General features: G+C 38.1%; 1 protein-coding gene across 12 annotated transcripts in view; it reads right to left on the bottom strand.

Annotated features, from left to right (window-relative positions):
• The window catches only part of CFAP20DC (CFAP20 domain containing), a 238,572-nt gene that overhangs the window by 202,075 nt on the left and 11,822 nt on the right, over positions 1 to 24,675 (bottom strand). For 11 of the 12 annotated variants that reach the window (XM_040454584.1, XM_040454589.1, XM_040454595.1 and 8 more), the window contains one exon: positions 23,284 to 23,356. In XM_040454584.1, the coding sequence (XP_040310518.1) occupies positions 23,284 to 23,356 (73 nt within the window). Of the gene's footprint in view, positions 1 to 13,363; positions 13,526 to 23,283; positions 23,357 to 24,675 lie in introns of those variants that run through there. The other variant, XM_040454594.1, reaches the window with a different exon arrangement.

Genomic DNA, 24,675 nt, shown 5'->3' with positions numbered 1-24,675 from the left:
CCTGTCAGCTGTGCAAGGATGGGCCTTTAGCCTGGAATACTCTCTTATCAAGAAATAAAGAAAGTCCTCACAGCCTGTGCTGGATGTATAACCTTGTGCGGGAATACCTTTCCTTGTTTCAGACTCAGTGTGTGCTCTTTGTTTTGCTTAAATGTGTGGCACATGGCCATATGGCACCTGGCCAACTCCCCTAACTCTGTCTGTCCCCTTCAGCTGAAGGATAGGGTCCTTGAGCTATGGCACAGGAGGGGTGTGTCTAGGTCAACTGCCCCTGTGGGGTAGCTACGGAGACAAGCCCAGCCAACATCAGTCAACTCTAACCCACCCCTTAGATGCATGAGAAATAATACGTAATACTTTTCAGCCACTGAATCTTGGAGTGGTTTGTTATGCAAAAAAAGCTAACTGATGAGAGGTCATCTTATACATCACTGTGTTGTGTGGTAAACACCACACTCTATTGGGAGACTATAACATACTTAACATGTACTATGTATGAAGTTTGCTCTCATAATTTTCAAATTTTGCTCTTATGTGATTTTTATATAAATTAGATTTCATATTTGTGTTCAGTCATTTTATATCACTTTACCCAGTATAGATGAACTCATCTGATATAAAATGCTGGTAATATCATGTTTATGTGCCTGCACTCTGTCCCCACGCAGGCAGTAACTGTCATAGATCTATCATTAGCTCTTATTGTCATAAAACTTTAAATATATTAATGTAACTGAATGTTTTCATAATCTGATTCTTTTTTTTAATGTTTATTTTTCAGAAAGAGAGAGAGAGAGAGAGAGAGAGAGAGAGAGAGAGAGAGAGAGAGAGGAGAGGCAGAGAGAGAGGGAGACACAGATCCAAAGCAAGCTCCAGGCTCTGAGTTGTCAGCACAGAGCCCAACGTGGGGCTCGAACTGAAGTTGGACGCTCAAATGACTGAGCCACCCAGGCACCCTTTGTCATTTGATGCTTAATTTTCTTGTGGTCAACAGAGACTACATTATTTGTAAACTAATCAAATTTAATTGATTATTCTCATTTCTAGATTTGATGAAGCTTGAAAGACAATATGAACTAGTAAACCTTATTTGCAAAATACCGTAGGCATCCTGAAATAGTTAAAACAAATGTGGCTTTCAGTGAAAAGGACCTCTTGTTTTCCTTATAAAGCTGAAACTATTTCCTTCCACATGTAATGAATACAATAAGAATATACCTTTTGATAATCTGGGGATGTAGAGGAAGGGAAATGATACACAAGATACAGTGTTATTCGTCAATGAAAAGTATTAAAAACCAACGGCCAGTGGCCGTTTTTATTTGGAGCTGGGAAAAAGGAAGATGAATTGGCTGTGGATGGGGATAAGCTTGCACCAGGTACATGTAGGAAGTGATGGATCAGAATGCTGATAAGCATCTCCCCACCCCCCTACAAAGCAAGACTCTGACTGTCTGCCAACATTTTCCCATAGGTCTTCACCAAGGGCTGGGGGCAGTATAGTGAATGTAGAGGGTGGAACTCGTGAGTGAAGGGAAATTCATCTAACGTGCTCTGGGATTTCAGCTGCTGGAAGCTAGGGGTGACCAGGAGAGCTGAGGGAGAACTTTGCAAAGAATTCTTGGCCTTCACAGAGTGTACAAGGTAGCCTTCCTCAGTAGGCTTGGGTCAGGTAGCGGGGGGGCTGGGGGACATCTTCCAAGGCACAGAAAGCCAGGGGCAGGACTGAAAACAAAGAGCACTCTCTAGGGACCCAAAGACTTGGCATCTAGGCTATAAAGGAGAGGGAGATCTCTTACAGCTTGGAAAGCCATGTGTCTATAAATCTCTTAAATCTTGCCAGTGGTCAGAGCTCAAGCTCTGTTGAAGGGAAAAGATCTAATCTTGCTCTCCAAAGATTAGTAACAAACTGAATCACACAGAAGCTTTCAAGCTTTAAAGCCCTGCCCCAGCCCGACCACGGACTGACTCAGCCCTTGCCTCCTCCACTGGCCTAAGAGGAAAGGGTATGTTCTTTTTGGAGGTGAATGTTATTTACTTCAGAATTTACTGTGCTTTGCATGCAATGTGTGGTATGTAATTCAAAAATTAAAAACACACAGAGAAGCAAGAAAGTCATCGTTCAATAAAAGCTGATGCACAGATGACTCAGATGATTATTTGTTACAAAACTGATGAATACTCTAATACTGGCAGCATTTCCTTCACAGAGATACATTAACAAACAGGTACATAATCCTAGCACCCAATGAGAGGTGCAGAAAGTCTTTTTTTCAAATTTTTTTGTTCTAAAGACATAAAAAAATTCTTAGGATTTTCTCCATTCCAGATCCTGACTTAGACACTGAAGCGGCAAAACAACGTATAGTCTCTTCCTGGAACTTACATACAGTCTCCTGGGAAAGACAGACCTTAAGTAAACATAAACCAAACTAATAAATGCAATAATATAAGCATAAAAAGAATGGTATGGAAGGCACGGGAGATGAAAGGAGAAGAGTACGGAAAGCTTCAAAGCGAAAGACATTTGAAGTCAAGTTTTTTAGGATGAGTGGGATTTCACAGATGGAGACGAGAGACAGGGCACCCAGAGGAAGGATAAGAAAGGATGTGAAAGAATGGTAAGTATGGTATGGTTTCGGGAGCCCACCAGCGGTCCAGTGGTTTTAAACAGCACAGGGCTGAGGGAATATGTTGGGAGGAAGGAGATATGATTGGGCAAGACAGTTGGAGCCAGAATGAAAAAGCCTTTAGTAGCACAACAAAGACTATGGAAAGCTTTTAAGCAGGGAAATAATAAAATCAGATTTACAGTTGTGACAAATATTTCTAGGACTTGTAACACTACATTATTATTGTTTATAAATTAGCCTCTGCCTATGAGCACTTGAAGGGTAAGAAAAGATGATAGGAATTGATCAAAGATGAAACAAAATAAGATTTGAGAGATGACATTAAGAAAATTCCTGAGCTTTATGCTGAAATTGTGATCTTTATTACTAAAATGATTACACAATACCATTTTTACATTTATCAACCATGAAATTTATTAATAGGGCAATCCTGGTTCAATTTGTTTTCATACAGGGACATAAGTTAAAGCTTAGTTTTAAAATTTCAAAGTAGACTATGTTTTAAAAGACACAAGTATCATTTCAGGACGAGTTAGTTAATTCAGAAAGAGAAGTGTATCACTTAGGGATGTGTTAGGCTACAGATACTGCAGAAAAATAGTGGCTTAACCAAAAATGAGGTTTATTTATTCACTCAAATCTAATGACTGGCAGTTCAGGACAGGGTAGTGGCTCAATAATGCCATCAGGGACCCAGCTATTTTCTCCACTTTCCCCTGTGCCATCCTCACACACAGCTTTTGCATTCATACTCTCAAGAAGGCTGCTGACTTCCATGCATTGTATTCACACTTGGAGCAGAAAACAAGGCAAGAGCAAAGTGCCAGAGGACACAGGGCTAAAGGAACAAGTTAGTGCAGTTATGCTAAGTGAAATAAGTCATACAGAGAAAGACAGATACCATATGTTTTCACTCCTATGTGGATCCTGAGAAACTTAACAGAAGACCATGGGGGAGGGGAAGGAAAAAAAAAAGGTTAGAGAGGGAGGGAGCCAAGACATAAGAGACTTTTAAAAACTGAGAACAAACTGAGGGTTTATGGGGGGTGTGAGGGAGGGGAGGGTGGATGAGGAGTATTGAGGGGGGCATCTGTTGGGATGAGCACTGGGTGTTGTATGGAAACCAATTTGACAATAATTTCATATTAAAAAAAATAAAAATAAATAAATAAAAATAAAAAGCTTTCCTGGGAGTACTGCCAAGCGAAATTCAACTTGTATTTCACTGGCCTGAAGTAGGTCATGTGGCCATCTCTAGCTACATGGGAGTGTTGGAAGTGTTTAGCTGGGTTCACTGCCATCCTGACCAAAATTTCTGCTAAAATTTCTGCTAAAGGAAGAAGAGAAAAATGGATTTGGGTAAGCAGTGAGCAGTGTTTGCCACAGAACATAACATAAAACTTCACCCAGCTTTTCCGTTAGGTTGCAATAGTTTGCAATCCAACTGTCAAGAGACCCATGCCCAATGCCCTGCATGTCTATGAGGGAGGCATATAATTTTCTCTTTTGTAAGCAGTTCATGTTTGCTATTAATGTAGGCTACTTGAAAGGATGTTCCCAGAATACTTTCATTTGAAGAATAAACTTAAAACAGAGACAGCAATTTTTGAAGTTTACCTAAATTCATTACATACGAAGGGCTTGTTGAAGTCACTACAGATGACTGGCAATTTTATCTTTTGTGTATACCAATACTGGTGAAAGTGTGCCCACTTGTTACACATCCAAGTAGCAGAAAAACAAACACCTGCTCATGTTCAATATTCTAGATGCTTACCAGGAAGGCTAGGATAAGCCAGCTGCTACTTTCCTTCCTGCCCAAATATTTTCCAAATATTAAGCTATTTTTGTTATTGCAAAGAGATAACAAAATTCACAGAACTAAGCTTTTAACAATTGGCTACTATATTTATGGCAGATGGCTACATTTACAATTATTAACAGTCTTGCTACTGTTTGAATATAAAAAACCAAAAAAGCTACATAAATTACATGCTCAGTTGCCTTTTTTCTAATTTAACTTAAGGGAACAGGAATTAATTTGATCTATTTTAAATATTTGCCAACAGGATGAGTTCAATGACGTATGGAAGGATAATACTGAATTCACTGTCTTTCTACCTCTTGCCACTAAACAATATATCAGCTTGCTTTTCTACTGAAATTGCATAAAATAGATAGGACAGCTAATTTAAACAGTTGTTTGCACATTCAATATTTATAACCTGAATCTTGCATGACTGACTGGAAGCAGTGAGTTAGAAGGTTTAGTTCAGCTGCTGCCTGGAGTGATGGATGGCCTCGAAGAATTTCTTGTTCACTGACCAGATCAATCACATAACAGAATAAAATAAATAAATAAATAAATAAGATCAGCCTTAAACTAGATTCCCAACATTTCCATCTGTATGCAAAACTGTTGCAGGAAGAAATGTATCATAAAACATAATGTGAAGCTACTTAAAAATAATAAAATTCACCAGAGATGCTGTAGGATGCAAATAAAAAAGACAGGGTGACAGAATGATATCTTATGTTTTAACTGAATATTAACTGAGACTTTATTATATCTATAATCCGAAAGTGTTGTCAATTTATAGTAATATTTTGACTGAGCTCAGACTCATAAGTAAACGGGTTTACAAATCATTGAAAAGGCTGCAATTTGGGGGGCAGTATTTGCAGTTGAATGTTACTGAATTGAACTAAAATGTGGTGTTGTGTCCATTATTATATACTGCTGTTTTTAATTATTCCAGTGGCCATTCTAAAACATGAGTCTGTTAAATAGGGAGTGAGCAGACATCTGAGGTCTCAAATTAGAGTAACCCATCCGTTTATATGCATTAATGGGGGAAAGTGGTAGTGCTGTGTGCAGGCCACGGCTAGTGAGACCCTCCTCAGTGCATGCTACAACTGGTTTCACTGGTTTGTGGGAGTCCCTTGGGAGCATCTCTTTCCAGCTCCTCATTCAGTGATGTCAGGTTGGCATCTTGAAAGCAGCCAGTGGGAACGTTTACCCCACAGAAATTAGCAAATGTTCAATATCAGGGCTCCTCAATACCCTACTCCCTCTGCAGAGCTCAATGGTAAACATGTGCCAGCACACAGCAGTGTAAGTTGCTCCTCGGGTCTGGGTCGGGCGTGGGCTAGGAGGCTGAGGGGACCCAGAGCTGAAAAGCTTGGATCTTGCTGAACAGGTGCAGGAGGGGGCAGTCCCAGACCCCGGATAATCCTGAAGGTACCCTGGGTGTCTAAGCATGTCTGTAGGTCGCAAGCAGGACAACAGCAATGGCATCTGTCACTTTCTGTGGCCCGCAGGCATTCATCTATCCTCTTCTTGAGCGAGTTTACCCCTCCAAGCAGTAGAAGTCAGAGGAGGAAGAGTAATAAAATGGGGAGAATTACAAGAAATGAGAAGGAGAAGGAAGAAGGAAAAAGAAAATGAGAAAAACAATGAAAAAGAAAAAAGTAGAAGGCAAAGGGCAAGAATAAAAAAGGTGGAGAGGAAAGAGAAGGCAAAGGAAAGAAAGAGAAGGCAAAGAGAAAGAAGGATGTAGAAGAGAAAGAAGAAATAAAATGAGGGTAAGAGAGAAAAGAAGAAAAGAGGAGAAGGGAGGGAGTCATAGAAAGAGCAGGGATGTGGAGAAAGAACAGGGGCTTTCAGACTTCTGCACACACAGGCAGAAAAAGGCCCAGAAATGCTAGATGCATGGGTGGGCCCTTGGGTCTAAACTGAAGAGACAGACTCTAGAGCTGAAGACAGAACCTTTCTGCAGCTCAAGTCTCTTTTCCTCTTTAGTGGCCAGAGCTTAGGGTTCTCTTTTGAGCCAATGGGTGAGGAAAATTTGGCTATATTTCTGATAGTCAAGCAGAACCAGGGAACAGATGCTGGCAAAACAACAGAGCCCGGGTTCCGGCCACCTCATGGGTTTCCAGAATTCCCCACGGTGGTGGTTTTCAGACATCAAGGGCATCAAGCATCACCTAGAGGACTTGTTAAAACACAGATTGCTGGTTTCTCCCTCAGTACTTCAGGAGTGGAGCCTAAGAATTTGCAGTCCAAATTCCCAGGCTGCTGATGCTGCTGGTGTAAAACATGAACTTAGTAAAATAAAACATATCCTGGAAATGATTACAACCCACACCTTAAGATCTTATTAACGAGCATCTTAGGAAGAATTCAAATGAGAGAAATACAGGCTAATAATGAGAGGCAGAAGTCCTGAGAGGGAAGAAAGGCATCACAGATCAATTATTCCTGCTTACAATTATGACTTCAACTGGCTGTGGCATTTATAAATGTTTCTCTAGTAGCTAACTCTGGAGTCTCTGACTCCCTCCCTGAAATCTCCATACCCTCAGGGCTAGGTCTTCTGAAATCATTTTTATACCAATGAGCACAACTGAACTGCACAGAAGTGAATGCCTGACCCCAACTAACACAATCATATTCACTCTCTAGGTATTTTGAAATTGCCGGGTAGGACTGGAAATGAAGCAGAAACACAGAACAGCTGAGACGGAGGAGTGAGAGGGAGTACTTAAGGCTTTCTAATGCTGGCTTCCACACCCAGCTGCATCAGTGTCCTTGGGCTTCTGTGACACTCCAACATGCCTGCGTTTGATGCCCCTACTGTGCTTTAATTCACTGAAGCTGGTTTGGTTAACCGAAATAAGTCAAACGAATCTAGCCTCTCTCTGAAACTATGGAGCTCATGACCCTTTGACACATTGGACATACCTTGCTGATTCTGGTATTTTAACCTTCGTTAGTAGCCTGTGCCAGGGTGCTACCACAACGCTGGTGAGGAAACAAACAAACAAACCCTTATGCCCATTTCTTTCTGTGTTGGAAAAGTTTTATGCACACATCCTCCTTACCATCTTTAAAATATCAGGTAAAACAGTTATTTCTGTTTGCTACTGAGAATATCAGTTAGGACTCTATGTCAAAAGTTAACAGAAAACCCAATTCAAGCTAGCTCACTTAATAAATGAAATTTATTAGCTCACATAATTGGAAACCACAGAAGTAGGACAGGCTTCAGGGGTGACTGACTTAACAGCTCAAAACAGTCATCAATGACCCAATTTCTTTCTCTTTCTCTCCTCTGCCACCTGAGTCAGCTTTATACTCAGGGTCACATGACAGTTGCCAGATGCAAATGATGCTCCAGTCCAGCAACCTAAACAAGAGCCCTAAAGTTCACTCTGATTGGGCTAGAGTAGGTCAGACTCCCACTCCTCAAAGAATAAATGTGGCTAAGTGGATGGAATGTACTAACTGACCTATCAATCAAAGTCCACACCAGGGGCTGGCTATGTTGTCATCTCTTTTACTAGAAATACAAAGACTGCCATTAGGCAGGGGGAGATATCCAAACAAAACACAGAAAATTTTAGGAAGAGAAAAATGTGGCAAAGTATGCTAGGCAGAGAGCCAACAACTGTCTACCACACTTGTTTCTTATATGTGTAACTGGAAAATAACTTAAAAATTCACTTCGTTTTGTAACCATTATAAATAATAACTGATTCAGGCAAGAATCATCATGCTAAACTAGTAAAGGAAACCTTGATGAGGACCAAGATATTTACACACTATCATGGTATATCCCCATAAATGACTTAATAATTTAAAGAGAAAAGTAGTAACTTAACCACGAGGAAACCTGGAAGACATCACTTTAACCAAGGGATCAAAGTTACCACCACCTAAAATGGAATGAACCAACATCATATGCCTCTTGGTAAAATGCACTGAGAAGGATACAACACCTCTTTCATAGTATTTCTAAAGTCAAAAATGTAGAACTTGAATCTAATAAGGAAAACATCAGAAAAACATGATGAAAGGGCATTCTACAAAATAAGTAGCCTGAACTTTTCAGAAAAGTCATTGATGTGAAAGACACAGAAGAGCTGAGGAACCATTCCAAATTGATGGAGACTGAAGATAAAGAAAACTAAATGAAATGTATAATCCTAGACTAAAAACATAATTGCTACAAAGGACAGTAGGTCTATACCATGAGTGATAATACTGCATCAATGCTGAATACCCTGATTTTGAAAATTATACTGTGGTTGTGTAAGTGAATGTCTCTGTTATTAGTAGGTACACACTCAAGTATTTAGTAAAGGAGTAGAAGGTCTGCAATTCACTCCCAGATAGTTTAAGGAAAATGTGTATGTACACACACACACACACACACACACACACACACGTGCGTATACACAGTGAAAGTAAAAGCAAATGTGGTAAAATGTTAATTGGTGAATTTGGATAAAAGTAGTTCTTTGTACTATTTTTGCAATTAATTATTTCAAAATAAACGTTTAAAATATTTAAAAATTATGTTAAAGGTTTTTTTTTAATGTTTATTTATTTTTGAAGGAAAGAGAGACAGACTGTGAGCGGGGGAGGGGTAGAGAGAGAGGGAGACAAGAGAATCCAAAATGGGCTATCAGTGCAGAGCCCGACGTGGGCCTCGAACTCACAAACCACGAGATCATGACCTGAGCCGAAGTCAGTCGCTCAACTTGAATGAACCACCCAGGCGCCCCAAAATATTTAAAAATTATTTTCGACTGCATGTCCCTACAATTTTTCTCAAAGCATGAGGTACTATTGCTTTGCACTGTGTATCACTTAAGTTTCATAAGGTCAAAAGAGCTGACAGTAAATCATAATTTTCTTTTAACTTATTTATTAGAAATTCAGCTGGTAAAGGATGGTATGTCTTGGCCAAAACCTGTTGTTTCCTTTTCTTCTGGGCACAGAGCCAGATCCTACTTCCCAGCTTCCAATGCTGTTATGAGTGGTACAGGAGTTCTGGCCAGAGGAATGTGACCTCAAATATCTCCCCATGTGATTCTCTAAACTCTCTCTTCTGTACCTGCTATCCAGATACAGAAGATCCAGTAGAGGACTCCAAGGTCCTAGATGGAAGATGGAAGGAGTGTAGGTCCCTCAATGATTGTGTGTGATCAGAGCCCCTACCTGGCCTGAACTGAATTACAGCAAGAACAGAAAACAAACTAATGTGTTACATTACTGAGATTAGTGGGTTATCTGTTATAGCAGTTAGCCTACCTGAGTAATAAAGTCACTTGAGTTATAAAATAGATTAATAGAAAGGCAATGCTCCAGGAAAATGCACTGAGGATATCATGTGCTTGCTTTCAGAATATACTTTAGAAGAGCAGTTCTCAAAGTGTGTTTAAGGGACTCTTGGTTCTCAAAGAGCAGTTTGGGGATCCCAGTCTCCAAGACCCTTTCAGGGGCTCTGTGATATCAAAACTATTTTTGGAACAATACTAAGACATTCTTTGTCCTTTTCATTCTCTTATGAGTACACAATGGAGTTTGCCAGAGGTGAAATGACATATTATCCCATAAGAGACTGAATACAGAATCAGGTATGAGAATACACCTGTCTTCTAGTTAGCCAGACATTAAAAAGATTTACCGAAGTGTAAAACAATGCCACTCTGTGTTCCTTTTCTTGTTTGCTTTAGAAAATACAGATATTCTATGTTGGTTATTCAGAGTTACTTATGCTAACATGTAATAGGGTTATTATTTCTAAATAATATATATCTTTCAAATTTACTTTTAATTTCTAATACAGTAAATACAGACAAATATAACCCACATAAATGAAAACTCTTTGGAGTCTTCAATAATTTTTAAGTGTGTAAAGGGGTCCTGTGACCAAAAAGTGTAAAAAAAAAAAAAGTTTCACAACAAATAGGAGTACATACAAAAGTCACAACATTTTAAATAAAATAAATCCATATTGTTAAAATATAAAGGATGGTATAGTGATGGTCTCCCATTGACCTTTATTAACTGAAAAGCATAGTGTCTAGGACACAGTAGGTACTAAATAGATAACTGTTAAATTAGTACATTGTACAATGGTGAGGATATCCGTATTTAAGAGTGTTATGATATTGGATGGGACAATACATATATGTGTTTGTGTATATTATCAGTGTTCACAACTACTTACTATCACTCTTTTATGTAAGATGTTTATATATCCCCAACCCACTGACTTTAAGCTTGGCTGTATGACTTCAGTCGGCCAATGGATATAAATATAAGTAACATGTCCCACACGTATCCGAGAAGCTTTAAATTCATTTGTGTGGTTTTGCTCAGACTCTTGCTCTTCTGCCCTTGCCTCATGAAGAGCATGTTCCACACAGGGGCTGTTTGTTCAGTGCAGGTTCTAGAATGAGAAGACACAGCCTAGATATGAAGTTGACCTAGAGCTAAAGCATAGCTACAGCTCACCTGCAGCTCTCAGGTCATGTGAGACAGAAATATATATAAAAAACCTGTTGTAAGGCACCTTAGCAAACTTGGCAAATACAGTATGAAATGAGCCTAACATACTGTAGATGTTCAACAAACCTAACCAATCTACTCAGTGCTATTAATCAGCTAAAGAAGCACTAAAAAAATGGTGCTTAGTCCTTGAGTGAGTGCACAAAGCAGAGCCTACCCTGATTAACTAAGACATTTTATACAGGATTCCACATACATGAAGTACATGACATAGGACAGGACATCAAAGTAGACCATCAAAGTAGATCTCACTCTAAGTGGCAACTGGGTTGCTCAGTCAGTTAAGTGCCTGACTCTTGGTTTTGGCTCAGGTCATGATCTCACAGTTCATGAGTTTGGGCCTTGTGTGGGGTCTGCGCTCACATCATGGAGCCTGCTTGGGATTTCTCTCTCCTTCTCTCTCTGCCCCTCCCCAGCTTGCTCTGTCTCAAAAAATAAACATATTTTTTTAAAAAAAGTAGATCTCACTCCAATAAAAAATTCTGGCTACTATGTACCCCTAAATACCACCCACTAGAGGGGCTCAGGAATATCTGTAGAGCTCATGGGCAGCTAACTGAGAAAGAAAGAGGTTCTGAGGTAACTGAAAAATGTTTAGACTCAGAAGAGAGTACAAGTGGGTCTATCAGCCCATCTGCCTTCCCTGCCCATACCCTCTTCTCAGGATATCTGTTTTCTGAAGCTGCAACAAAGACGGCTGGCTTAAGGCCAATGATTGGCCAATAACTGATCCTGATTATTCTTTCAGATCTATGCATTGTAAGATACACCTACTGAACCTGGTCAGACAGTGATGGGTATTGGAGTTGTAGGGTCACAGAGGGACTTACTGGTAGCCATATTTGCTCACATTCACAATGACAAACAGAGGAAGGTGGTCTGTGAGATGAAACAGAACAGAGAAGACTCACAGGATAAGAAATGAGAGAGTAGCTGAGAGAGAAAGAGAGAGGGAAAGAGAGAGAAATTAATGACAACCATCACCTCCTAAGAGGCCTGTATAAAGTTGTACATTTGGGTTCTTATAAGCTCTCCATGTTCTAATACTTATCCTTCTACCAGACATAATTTAAATTGATTAATGTCCTTAACAACCAAACAATCCTTAAAAGTAGGTTTTTTTTTTTTTTGAATTTTGCTAATCCTGACCCAAACACAGAATTAATTATTTCTGGTGGTTTTTAGAGGACAGGGATTGGGGAAGAACAGAAATCCAGATTACAGTAACAGAATTAACTTTCCACAACTGGTAGTCCAAAGTACTTGCGCAAGTAACTTCACTCTCAAAGTGTCAAAAACCATGATTATAAAATCATACTACATCTTTCCCTTTTTCCAACTCAAGCACTAAAAAGCAGCAAAGATGTCAAGCAAAGACGCTAGAGAGTCAGGAGTTCTGGATTTAGTGTTGGCTTTGCCTCTAAGAAACTTTGTGTCTTGAAAAATGTAACATCCCTTTTCTGAGTCTCAGGGTTTTTTCTGTAAAACATAGGGGTTAGATATGATTTATAGATTCCCTACAATAATAGAGAACTTCTAAAATGTTTTAAAAGTTTATGCTAACACATCAATTTCTAAAATATAGTAAATGTGTACATTACAAATCACTATGTTTATGGTATAGCAGTAATCACATATGTTTTAAATAATTTATTTTCCAAGTTGTAAATCAATGGCACTTAACCTCAGAACAAAGCGGATGGTAATACCTATGTATAGCAAACAGAACAGCTGTACTTATTTACTGCTAACAAATGTAACCAACCTCCAACTATCCTGAGGGTTTCATATCACTGTCATTGTTTCAATTATAATAGCTTTTAAAATATGAAAAAGATATAAAATGTAAGATCACTAATGTGTTCTAATATAAAAGTGCTGACTGCTTGGTTTTAATTAAAGTTCTCTTGGAGTTCTGTTATGGGCTTACAATCAGAATTTTTATCAAAAAGCCAAATGTGATGCTCCTTAGCTTTAATCCAGCCTTGAGAACATTTACTTACATATACTCCTACCCACATAACCATTTTGAGAAAACTCAAGGGTACTTATTTCTTCTTACGTAAGTTCTCCTGACTCTCTTCATTCTTCAAAATAGTTACTATCCTGCCAGCAGAGGTGTAGCTAGAAGAAATGTACTTTATACTTGGCAGGGCAAATAAAAGGTTAAATTAAGGCTCAGTTAGTAGTTTTCCAGGCATTAAGGACTGAGAAGAGGAAAGCTGGACACTTTCTTAATCCCATTCATTTCCTTCTCACTCTAATTCTTATTTCTTTTTCTATCTTTTTCTAATCTAAGAACCACTCTGACAGTATATTAACACATTTCAGCATAATACAATATAAACTAGAATTACTGAGGACTCACCATGCACAGAGAATTCTTCTAAGTGCTGTGAGTGACCACAGTGATGAATAAGTTGTCCTTATCCTCAAAGTAATCATATACACAAGTATGGGAACACTGAGAATGGAGAGACTGACTGCAACCAGAGAACTCGGAGAGGATTCATGGAGAATACATATTTGAGTTTGGCCTTCACCTAGGGTTTCAAAGGTGAAGAGACAGGATTAGGTTGGATGGAAACTTAAGCCAAAGACATAAGAGCATGTTTGGTGTTTAGCAACCAGGGTGTCTACGGCAAGGGGAAGGGAGTGGAGCGAGTCATGGAGGGAGAGGGGCATCAGGTCAGATCCAAAAAGACCATGGGTGCCCAGTGACCACCAACCCTGTAGGGCCTTTGGATGAAGAAGCTTGGGCTATGGCAAATTTGATGGTCATGGATCTAGGCTGCCTATGACCAAAGGTTAAAACTTAAAGTTCAAATGTTGATCATTAAAAAAGTAAAAGCAAATGTTAGGAGTTCCTAGCAACAGAGGACTTAAATGTAGTTGCAATTTGCAATGTCAGCTTACTTTAACTGTGCAGTACTACTCAATTTTAAAGAGAAGGTCGAACCACGTATCAGTGGATTTCAATCTTTTGAGGGAGAAATGGCATCCTCTGTTCGTATAAAACATATAAACATTATCAACCCAAAATGTATGTAAGATTGGAAAAAAGAGAGAATAGGACTTAGAAATTCAAAGTTCAGGGCTCCTGGCTGGCTCAGTTGGAGGAAGCATACAACTCTTGATCTTGGGTTCATGAGCTCGAGCCCCAGATGGGGGGTAGAGAATAAATACATAAAACTTAAAGAAAAAAAGAAAGAGGGGTACCTAGGTGGTTCAGTTGGTTAAGCATCTGACTCTTGATCTTGGCTCAGGTCATGATCTCACAGTTCGTGAGTTGAGCCCCACATCAGGCTCTGTACTGACAGCACGGAGCCTGCCTGGAATTCCGTCTCTCCCTCTCTCTACCTCTCCCCCCAACCCCATACATGCGTTCTGTATCTCTCAAAATAAATAAACTTAAAAAAAAAAAAAAAAAAGAAAGAAATTCGAAGTTCAAAGATAGCTCCATTGGGATCCAAATACACTAGCCCCTGAAAATCTCATGGTCTAGTTAGGGTATGGAGTTGGTTGCAGAGATACATAAATAATAAGACCATTATGTGATAAACGCTATAATAGATTTATGTATAAATGCTATTGTAAGATACATTCATGATTTATTATACATATTTCATTCCATCAAAGTTATTTCTGTGAATCCAAATAAAGATGCTAAAGTATTTGTGCATCCAGGTAAGAAATTCTACAATTTATGGGGGGAAAATTACAAAAATCAGGAATTCTAGAGATACCAGCCCTCCCCATTGAAGGTTTCTCCTTGTATTTATTACTGGACGGCTTAATCAAAGCCAAAGGACTTCATAAAGTTTCATGACATATTTTAATTGCTAACAAGGAATTTTGCTTCCACATTAAGAAGTTCTAGAATGCTCCATTAATAAAAATTCCTTAATTATTATAAGTTTTATAATAGGGACCATATAAGTCCCATAACATACATAGTATATTGTATTTTGTAGATGTTTAAGATGATTTTATTTTGAATAACTGAAATTACTAAGTGCCAGACTAAAAATAAAATGCAGTGATAGGGAAGGAGAAACAAACTAGATGAATTATTTCTCCTGACAATAAAAAGTAAGCTATGTATCAATGACATTGAAGAAATCGATCTTTCCAACTCTGCAATATCAAAGAAGGAAGAGCATCTGGAAGATATGTGATTTGCTATGAGTAGTCTTTAATCATCCCTGCTAGTGAAGGAGAACACAGGCACTGGTAAATAGCAAAGGCCTAAATCTTATACCTTAAGTGCTGGAAATTTATATGCTTTGTTTTTCCCAGGGCCTGTTTCTTCACAGACGAACCTTCTTCTCTAGCTGTGATTCCACGCTTGGCCCGGTCACCTGTAAGTCCCTTCAAACCAACACTCTGAAGCCGGGAGTTCCTACAGTTGTCTTCTAAGTAAATTCCTAACACCCATACTCAATGGATGGGAGTCACGTCTTTTCATGTTTATGCTGATCACTTTCTTCCAGATAGAGAACTGGCATGAGTCACTAGTCAAGCAGACTTCGATCAAAGAAAAGCTACTTTTCCATTTCTCTTCAGGGATGAGTACCATGAAGATTTCACAGGGAAAACAGACATGCCCAACTTGTCTCAAAATGTTTTAGAAGGACAATCTAAAAATTAAATATCCCTGCACTCTTATTTACAGACATAAAAAATTGTAAATTATGCAGTTACCGTTTGACATTATCCAACTCAATCCTCATAATTACTCAATAAATAGGTATAAATATCATCCCCATTGTACAGATGAGGCTGTGACACACAGAGGACTCAGCAACTTGCCCAGGGTCTTCAAGCTAACACACGGCAAAGCCAGTGACTCCCAAACCTGCAAGACAACTCATGACAGGACTCTGACTTATGCCCTGATGGTGTTTGGGGCAATAATTTATCTGCACAGTGCTTTAACAAATGCATGGCCTCTTATTATGATTTTACAGAGTAAGGACACTTCCAAATATTTCCATACATGCAATTTTTCCTTTGCTAGTATTGTGTTTTAGCTTTCAGCATATATCTAGGTTAGCTAAAGAGTACTGCCAAGATAATTTAGAAAAGTAAAATGAACTGAACTAAGAACCAGAAAGAAAAGACTTCTCAAAAGACATTTAAGAGATAAAGAATAGAGTATCTGATTTATACACCTACCACGTGTTACCTAAAACTTCTACACAAAACCTATTTTAAAGCATGCAAATTTAACATATTATGAAAGTCAGTATGCAAAACATCTTAAAGTGCTCTCTTTACGAATGCATGTAACAAAATATACTGATTATGCAAGCACATTTAATTGGACATAATTAAAATAATGAGATTTAAATACTGATGATTTTAAAAAGAAAAAAATAGAAGTCAGAATTAGCCATGAGATACATTCAAAATGTTAATCAAACTTGCAATGTCATGACCACTTTAGTACACCATATTTCTAGTTTAAAAAAGAGCAACTCCTGGCCATTTTTGCCTGGTTCTAAACACACAGTTTAGACATGTATTCACTAAGTGATATAAAGGATTTTATTGGATAATACAATACTTGGTCCTTGGATAACATCATTTTTACAAATAACTTAAAAGCTACACAGCAACCACTATTTTCTTTAAAGGAAGGTGCCAAAATGACCAAAAACATAAAGTAAATTTTCCATGAGAAGAGTTGTGCTTGGTTAAATGGACACAATCTCAAAAGCTGTCACCAATGTCATTCTGATGTAAAGACATGAAATTTAGCTGTTCTTTCGACTCTGGTGGCTTTAAAGTGTCTGAAGAAGACTAATAACGTGTGAAAAGAACAGGTCTGCAGCTGTGAAGCCATATTCCTTTTACTTGGTATACAGTTTCAAAGGAGTCTACTGTCTCCAATGCTCCTGAAGAAGAGGCATTAGGAGCAAAATTCAATAGAGTCGAAGGACCTGAAACTTCTATCAAACTTCTTTTCTGACCTCTTTGTCTGGCTCACTAGCAACAAAATAGGAAAGGTGATGTAGGGGAAACTTTCATAAAATTACCTTAAGGCTAAAGCTTTGTTTTGTAGGATGGGTATGTTTCAGTTTTCCATTTTTACAGAAATGGAAAGCTTTAAGATCCACATGGACCTAAACCTCCTAAAATTTCTTAGAAAAAGCCCCCAAATCTCCGATTAACTCTGACAATTACAATAAAATTAAGAAGTTTACATTACCATACACTGAAGAGCAAACTGAGATGGAATTTAAGAGCCTGACCCAAAGGCATATAACTAGGGGATAGAGCAAAAAGATAAAAGAAGAATTCTGGAATGAGCATCACAAATCCTAGATCAAATTCTAGGTTAAAATCATTAAATTCTATTCAGATAGAGTTTCAAATTCATAATATTGCAATGTGGAGATCACAACAAACCAGTTCAAATTTGAAAGGACTAGGGGCCCTTTCAGAAGTCTCTCTTTTTTAAGAATTGACCTTGTGAGATTCCACATGAAAGTAGTACTCCAAATAGCCAAAGGCTCAAAATGTGAACCCTTCTGGCAATATTTCCCAGGACCTATACAGGCTAAGCATCCCAGCCTCCAAAGAGCACATGATACCCACCACCAGCTTCATAGTGTTTTCATCCCACATCCTGAAAAAGCCCTGGTTGAGATGAGTGAAAATGAGAAAAATAATGTCAGTTCACTAGAGGCATTAACAATATAAAATGTCTCTCAGAATTCATCGAGATAATGACAAAATCAGGAGAAAGGAATTAATGCATCTCAACACTATTCAGTATAATGAATGCAATTCCTGTCAAAAAATATAATATTCCAAAATCATTTAGTGTGATTGGCAGCATCAAATATAGCAAAATGGATTTCTATTTCAAGATGCAGTTGGTTCTCTTCCAAGAGCTCAGGTTCATAGTGTTCCTCCAGCATACCAGATGTCTGCCCCCAGGTTCTGAAACACCTAACAACCCACACAGGGGAACCACTGGCTTCCCACTGCCATGTACGGAAGAGATCACAAAAGGAAAGAATTCTTAAAAATCTGCTGTTTATTAAATCATTTAACTTCAGGTCAAATAGTGAGCTAGAGATGCAATAAAATACTTTGGAAATGAAAACCGCAACTAATGCTAAGAAATATGCAAGTCAAAATGAAGAGTTCATTTTTAAAAAGGGAGGGAATTTTATTTTGTGGGTTGACACCAAGAGAGAAGAGAGAATTTCGTTATTTTATTGCTAAATACACTATGCGTTAGTACAGTAAACACTCCCTTTGCTCTATACCCAAAATGTAATATGCTTAGATAACTCTGGTCAGGTTATGCAGCTCTGAAGAAACAGGATCCTCTCAGAACAGCAGACATTTCCTTCCCCAAACTCTAATGCTAACACTGTATTACGGGAAGCCCCTAAAGAAGGTGTAGAAGTCTTACCCCTTTCGTCTCATATAGGATTCAAATAAAATATCCCTACTACATATGTATGCATGTATAGTTAGAGAGAAAAATAATGGTATTTTCAAGTATGGCAGCATGGCATAGTGGTGCAGGGCACATATTTAAACACATTCCACATTTAAACTCCAAGTGTGAATTCTAGCTCTAAGAGTTAGTAGGTCTATGACCTATGGCAAATTCATGAACCATCCTGGACTTACTTCACTTTCCTCAAAACAGAGGCAATAACAGAGGCTCGTTCTGAGGATTCTTTCAGCTAAAACAAAGTGTTTGGACAATGTCTGGTATATAGCAAGTACTTAATAAATGTAAGCCATTATTATTTTATGTTAATTTTCTCATTTAATTCTTATGACACACCAGTGTAGTAGGTATTATTACTCTCATCCCATGGGTGAGGAGAGTTAAGTAATTTGCTCAAAGTCACACAGAGATAAAACAGGACTGGATCTGTCCAGGTCCAAGCCTACGCTCTTACTTCTACCTAATACTTCACATGTTACCTACAGGTCTCGCTGTTATGTCAGCATAACATTTATCAAGGTGTATTTCAATTGCCTTTAAACTGATCTCTCGCCCTCAGAATAAACTCTGTGAGGACAGAGACTGGGTCCTGTTCATTCATTTCAATCCATTTGTCCCCAGTGCCCACTCATCCACCTTTCAGAGCTTTTGTGCCAGGCATTGTTAGGTCCTGGCATATCCTGATGAGTAGAACACACAGGGTCCCTGTCCTCATGGAACTCAAAATCTACCCCAAAAGACAGATAATCAAGTAAGTACAGAATTACAAACTGGTATAGTTATAAAGAAGGAAAAGAATGGGGTGCCAGAAAAGAGCAGAAAAGATGAAATTCATTTAGTGGGGTGAAATCCAAGAAGACCTTTCTGAAGAAGGGGCACATAAATTGAGATGAGAAGACTGACAAGAAGTCAGCAAGGCGAAGAAATGGGGATATGAACCACTTGTGTGTAGAAGCCTAAGAAAAGACTTCATCTGGCAAAGCCAGTATGGCTGGAAATGAGCCAGTTTGGTGGACAAATGTGAGCGCAGGGCAGACAGGGACGAGATGAGAAGGGTAAGATGAGAGACCAGAGCACACAGGACTATCAAGAACTTGAGAGTTGATTCTCAGTACAATGGGAATTCCGGGTGGTTTTTAGAAAGTACACTCTATTTTTTTTTTTCAGTATATGAAATTTATTGTCAAATTGTTTTCCATACAACACCCAGTGCTCATCCCAAAAGTAGAAAGCACACTCTAGCTGCAATGTGGAGATTAAAATGAAAAAAGACAGGAGAAGAATCTGGTATATCCACTGGAATGCTCAACAGCAGATGAGGGGTGGCGTGATGGCAGTTTGGGACTAGGAGGGTAGAAGCGAGAGTTGGAAAGTGTACAGGTTTGATGTATACCGCCCCCCCCCCCAAACCCCACCACTCCATGCAAAACACACTGCATGACAGGAATAGGAATTCGGTGACGTGTGGACTGACTGAATGAGTGGTTCCTCAAGCAGAGCCGCTGCTGGTTCTAAGGCATCCACTATCCCACAGATGCGTGACCTCCCCCTGAGCAGTACAATCATCTAGTGGACGTGAGAGACATGGGAAGATGCGGAAGAAATGATGATTGCATTCATAATCCAGCTGGCAAGACTCCACTTACAAAAACCTCTTGATGTGTAAACGTGTCTTTGTGAAACAAAATGCCTCTCCCATTCTGACAACAGAAAATTTCAGAAGCCAGATATCTTTCTGCTATATGGCTTTCCAAGCTTGTTAGAGAAATGTATTATTTAAAATAGCCTGGAGCTATGCTGCTAGAAACACCGTAAAACACGAAGGGCGCTGAAAAAAGTCCTTTCATTTAAGAAAAAAAAAAATGCTGTAGTTACAAAGACAATCTCAACTCGTTATTCTACCTTCTTTCTTGTAAAAATATGGTCTCTGTCATTACTTCCTAAAATGGCAAAATATTTTGATTACCTATTAGCAACAAATTCAAATGCAGAGTTAATACATTTCCTTATAATCTGATAAATTCACAAGGTCAGGACACAGAATGTCTTCCCCATATTATTTGATAATTTTTACCTTTGTCCATAAGACATTTATTTTGCTAAAACTATAACTAAAGCCATTTGAAGGGTGCCTGGGTGACTCAGTCAGTTAAGTGTTGACTCAGGACATGATCTCACAGTTCATGAGTTCAAGCCCCACATCAGGCTCTCTGCTATCAGTGCAGAGCCTGCTTCAGATCCTCTACCTGCCTCTCTCTGTGCCCCTCTTCCATGTGCGCGCATGCATGCATGCTTTTCTCTCAAAAATAAACTTAAAAAAAAAACAAAAAACAAAAAACTAAAGCCATTTGAAAAATCCAAATACTTGTTTGTCCATGTGGGTATGAGAACAAAACAATCTATGACTACAGTCAAATGAACTCAAAGTCTAATAATTAATTCCACCAAATGTTTCCCTATCCTTACATAAGCCAAGAGCATTCATTAATAATAGGGTAACAGAGGCGCCAGGGTGGCTCGGTCAGTTGGGTGTCTGACTTCGGCTCATGTAATTCATGGTTCGTGAGTTTGAGCCCCGTGTCGGGTCCTGTGCTGACAGCTCAGAGCCTGGAACCTACTTCAGTATCTGCCCCACCCCACCTGTGCTCTCTCTGGATCTCAAAAATAAACATTAAAAAATTTTGGAAAAAAAAATAACAGGGTAACAAACTGATAGGCTATTCACAGCAGCTGCTCTCTTGCTGTGACTTAAGTTAAACCTAACATACTTGTCAATTTCTCAATAATTGAAGCTTTAGTTATTATCAACTTAGTTAAAACAGTGTATTGCCTAGGCCTAAAACAGAATACTGCCTAGGCTAGGGTGATAAGCTCAAGTATTTGAGGACACAAATAAAGCTTAATTTTGCATAGAAAAAGAATGCTCATCAGCAGAAGATTCTGCTCCAAGGTCAAGCCAAGAGTCTTACACAGCTTTGATCAGAAGACCAACCACCAGTGCCTCCACTGCTGCTTCCTAAGAATCTAAAAGCACCGGTGGTAGAGATCAGAAGAAAAAAAGGCACTGCACTGGATTTCTATATAAGAAACTTAATAAGCTTAAAAATAAAATATAGTTTGCCTCCTTCCATTTGGTAGGAAACCACTTTCCCTTACACTGGAAATAAAGCTTTATATGGTACTCTGTACCTTTAGAATGCCTTTAGAGAGTCTTGAAAATGCTTTTTCTGCAGAACCAGAGAAAGATACATAAGAGCATCAAATAAGTTTTTGGTCCTGTTACTATAAGAACTATTTTAAAGAATTATGGTAATCATGGCAGAGGACAATAGAAAATCTTAGATATTTACTGAGTTTTAAAGTTGAATGAAACGAAGGCAAAAAATTGTTCCATCTGTCCTTTGTCTTTCAAGAAAACAAGACTGTATATTATTACCTAAAATTCATATTTTTCCAACATATGCACAAATCACTAATAATGTACTTCGCATAAACAAAGAGAAAAGAATAACCTGAAATTTATGTTATTCTCATTTTATTAAGAAAGCTCTTCTTTCCTCTGCGCTTGCACCAATATAACTAGTACAAAATTACCTTCATTAGTAGGAAAATTATTTATTCCAGCAGGGAAAATAAAAGACTAAACTTAGGTACTGGACAGCTATTAATTACAAAGAGAAATGAGAAAATACCATAGTTTAAGTCTAAAGTTTTAACAAATGTGCAAATTAGTTAGTGAAATTGTAAGGAATATTCCATGCTATATGAGTACATAAATCAATGCATTATTTCCATTCTCACAATCATCTCAGACCACAGACAGCTCAAGTGAATTAAAGTTGTATATTCTCATTTTTCCTAAAACAATCTGTTCATAGCAAGGCTATTTAAAACAAATATATTCCAGAGCACGGGTAGCTCAGTCGGTTAAACACCTGACTCTTGATTTTGGATCAGGTCATGATCTCACGATTCCTGAGATCAAGCCCCATGTTGGGCACTGCACTGACAGCATGGAACCTGCTTGGGACTCCCTCCCCAACCCCTCTCTACCCCTTCCCAGCTCTCTATCTCTCTCTCTTTCTCTCAAAAATAAACAAAACATTTTTTAAAAATAATAAAATAAAATATATTCCAAGCCATTCATATATCAACACTGAGGGCCAATATTTCTAGACTAAATAACTACTTTTTTTTTAAGTTTATGTATTTATTTTGAGAGAGAGACAGAGAGCGCATGTATGCACATGCAGGAGGGGCAGAGAGAGAAGGGGAGAGAGAGAGAGAATCCCAAGCAGGGTCCGAACTATCAGTGCAGAGCCCAATGTGGGGCTCAAACTCACAAACCATGAGATCATGACCTAAGCCAAAATCAAGAGTCAAGATCAAGATGCTCAACTGCTTGAGCCACATTAAGTAAATAACTTTAAAATGAGGTATTTCAATCCATTGTAATCCAAACATAGTTTTCAATAGCATAGAGTACAAAGTTATCCCTCATTTGAACCAAAAGTTCAAACTTATAAATTATTTTTTTCTTCATGTTATAGGTTGTTTATTGTCAAATCCATAGTCCTTTGATATTTTCTTAAACAGATGAAATTTTCTTTTTTCCCCTTGGGAAATGACAGACTATAGAGATAGCTGAGAAATACGATTAAATTAGTTTAATTACTTCATGTCGGCTTGGTAAGTCACTGCTCTTTAATGCAAAAACTGCCACTTGTAATTAATGACTGTCCATACTGGTCCAATTGATCAAATGTCTAATACACATAAAACATTGAAAGAAGTTCTGTATATCTTACAGCAATTCAGTGGAGAAGTCTTGTCCCAAGGGTATGTAAATCTGAAGTACAAGAAACCTCTGGATCAGTCCAACTAGAATGAGAGACGAAAAATATACATTAATATGTCCCAACCATTTATATGTGCATATAAACACACACAACCACACACATTCAACAATCTGAAGCTTTTAACGTTTCAGTAATACAGACCTGTAATAACACTACCCAGGAGTTACAGCCTCATTATAAAAGCAAAAAAGTTGATGAAAATCAAACGAAACTCTAACAACAAATGTTGCCTTTTAAAGTCCCATCTGTAGGGTGAAATTTTTATGAAAAATTAAAAAATAGTAATTTTTTATTTACTATTTTTATTAAGTTGCAAGAGAATGTACACAGAGGACTGCATTCAACAGAAACATATAAAATTAAACTACAGATTCCCATCAAGGCAGCCATAAAAGCGTGTGGCAATTATTTTTATCCACTGACAGTTTTAACTGTACTAAACAACTTAATAAAAAACAATAGATCAAGAAAAACAATTCTAATTATGACAAGTACAACTGAAGGTTTGATGAGCCATATCTAGTTCATATGGTTTTAAAATGTGTCTACAGTGAGATGGATGGAGGAATGTAGTTTCATTTATAATACCTTTTGTTAATTTAACATACTTTTAATTAATTCAAAGCTCACAAACTGCAAACTGCTTTTATTCTCCATCACCAGCTTCATCTGAATTAAAAATATATGAAGAAAAGCCAACCCCTACGGCACTTTTGACAGCTGAAGTGTACAACTGTTTGAAAAACCAATTGATTTTATATTACCTCTTCAGACCTACTCACTTAATTCCTTTTCTCTTAGGTTTTGAACCTTTGCTTGATCTCTCAATTACTATGCTCCTAATGGATGTTTTAGAATCACTTCCTCCTAAAACATCCCTTTTAGGAACTTTTTTCCTCATGTGGGACTTCGTTAGGAAATGGAAATGTTTTCACTTATCTGTGAACCTGTCCTACAAATCTAATAGTATAGGGCAATGCTTGAAGAGGCAACTGGTCTAAGATGCACATTATTTTCTATTTATTCTGATTTAGGAGGCTTAACAAATTTAAGTATTTTAAAGTAACAATACATGCTTGGATAGTCTATATATACCTTCTTGTTTAGAAATTCCTTCAGTGAACTGTTTTGCAACATTCCTGAACAACTTAAGAGTTTCTACATTTTCCCTGAAATTTAGTTTCTAAAAAACAAACATATTAGGTCAAGTCTTCTTACTACTTTTTACATCAGACATTCAAGGATAACTTTTACTTATAATGTCAAGCTTATAAACTGCTCCAGAGAGCCATCCATAGACTAGCAATACAATGGCATTAGGGAGTAACAGGCTCTGACCTT

Source organism: Herpailurus yagouaroundi, unplaced genomic scaffold, assembly GCF_014898765.1.
Source record: "Herpailurus yagouaroundi ecotype Mexico unplaced genomic scaffold, PumYag 213, whole genome shotgun sequence".
In the NCBI taxonomy this organism is placed as follows: domain Eukaryota; kingdom Metazoa; phylum Chordata; class Mammalia; order Carnivora; family Felidae; genus Herpailurus; species Herpailurus yagouaroundi.
This window is presented reverse-complemented; position numbering and strand designations above follow the sequence as displayed.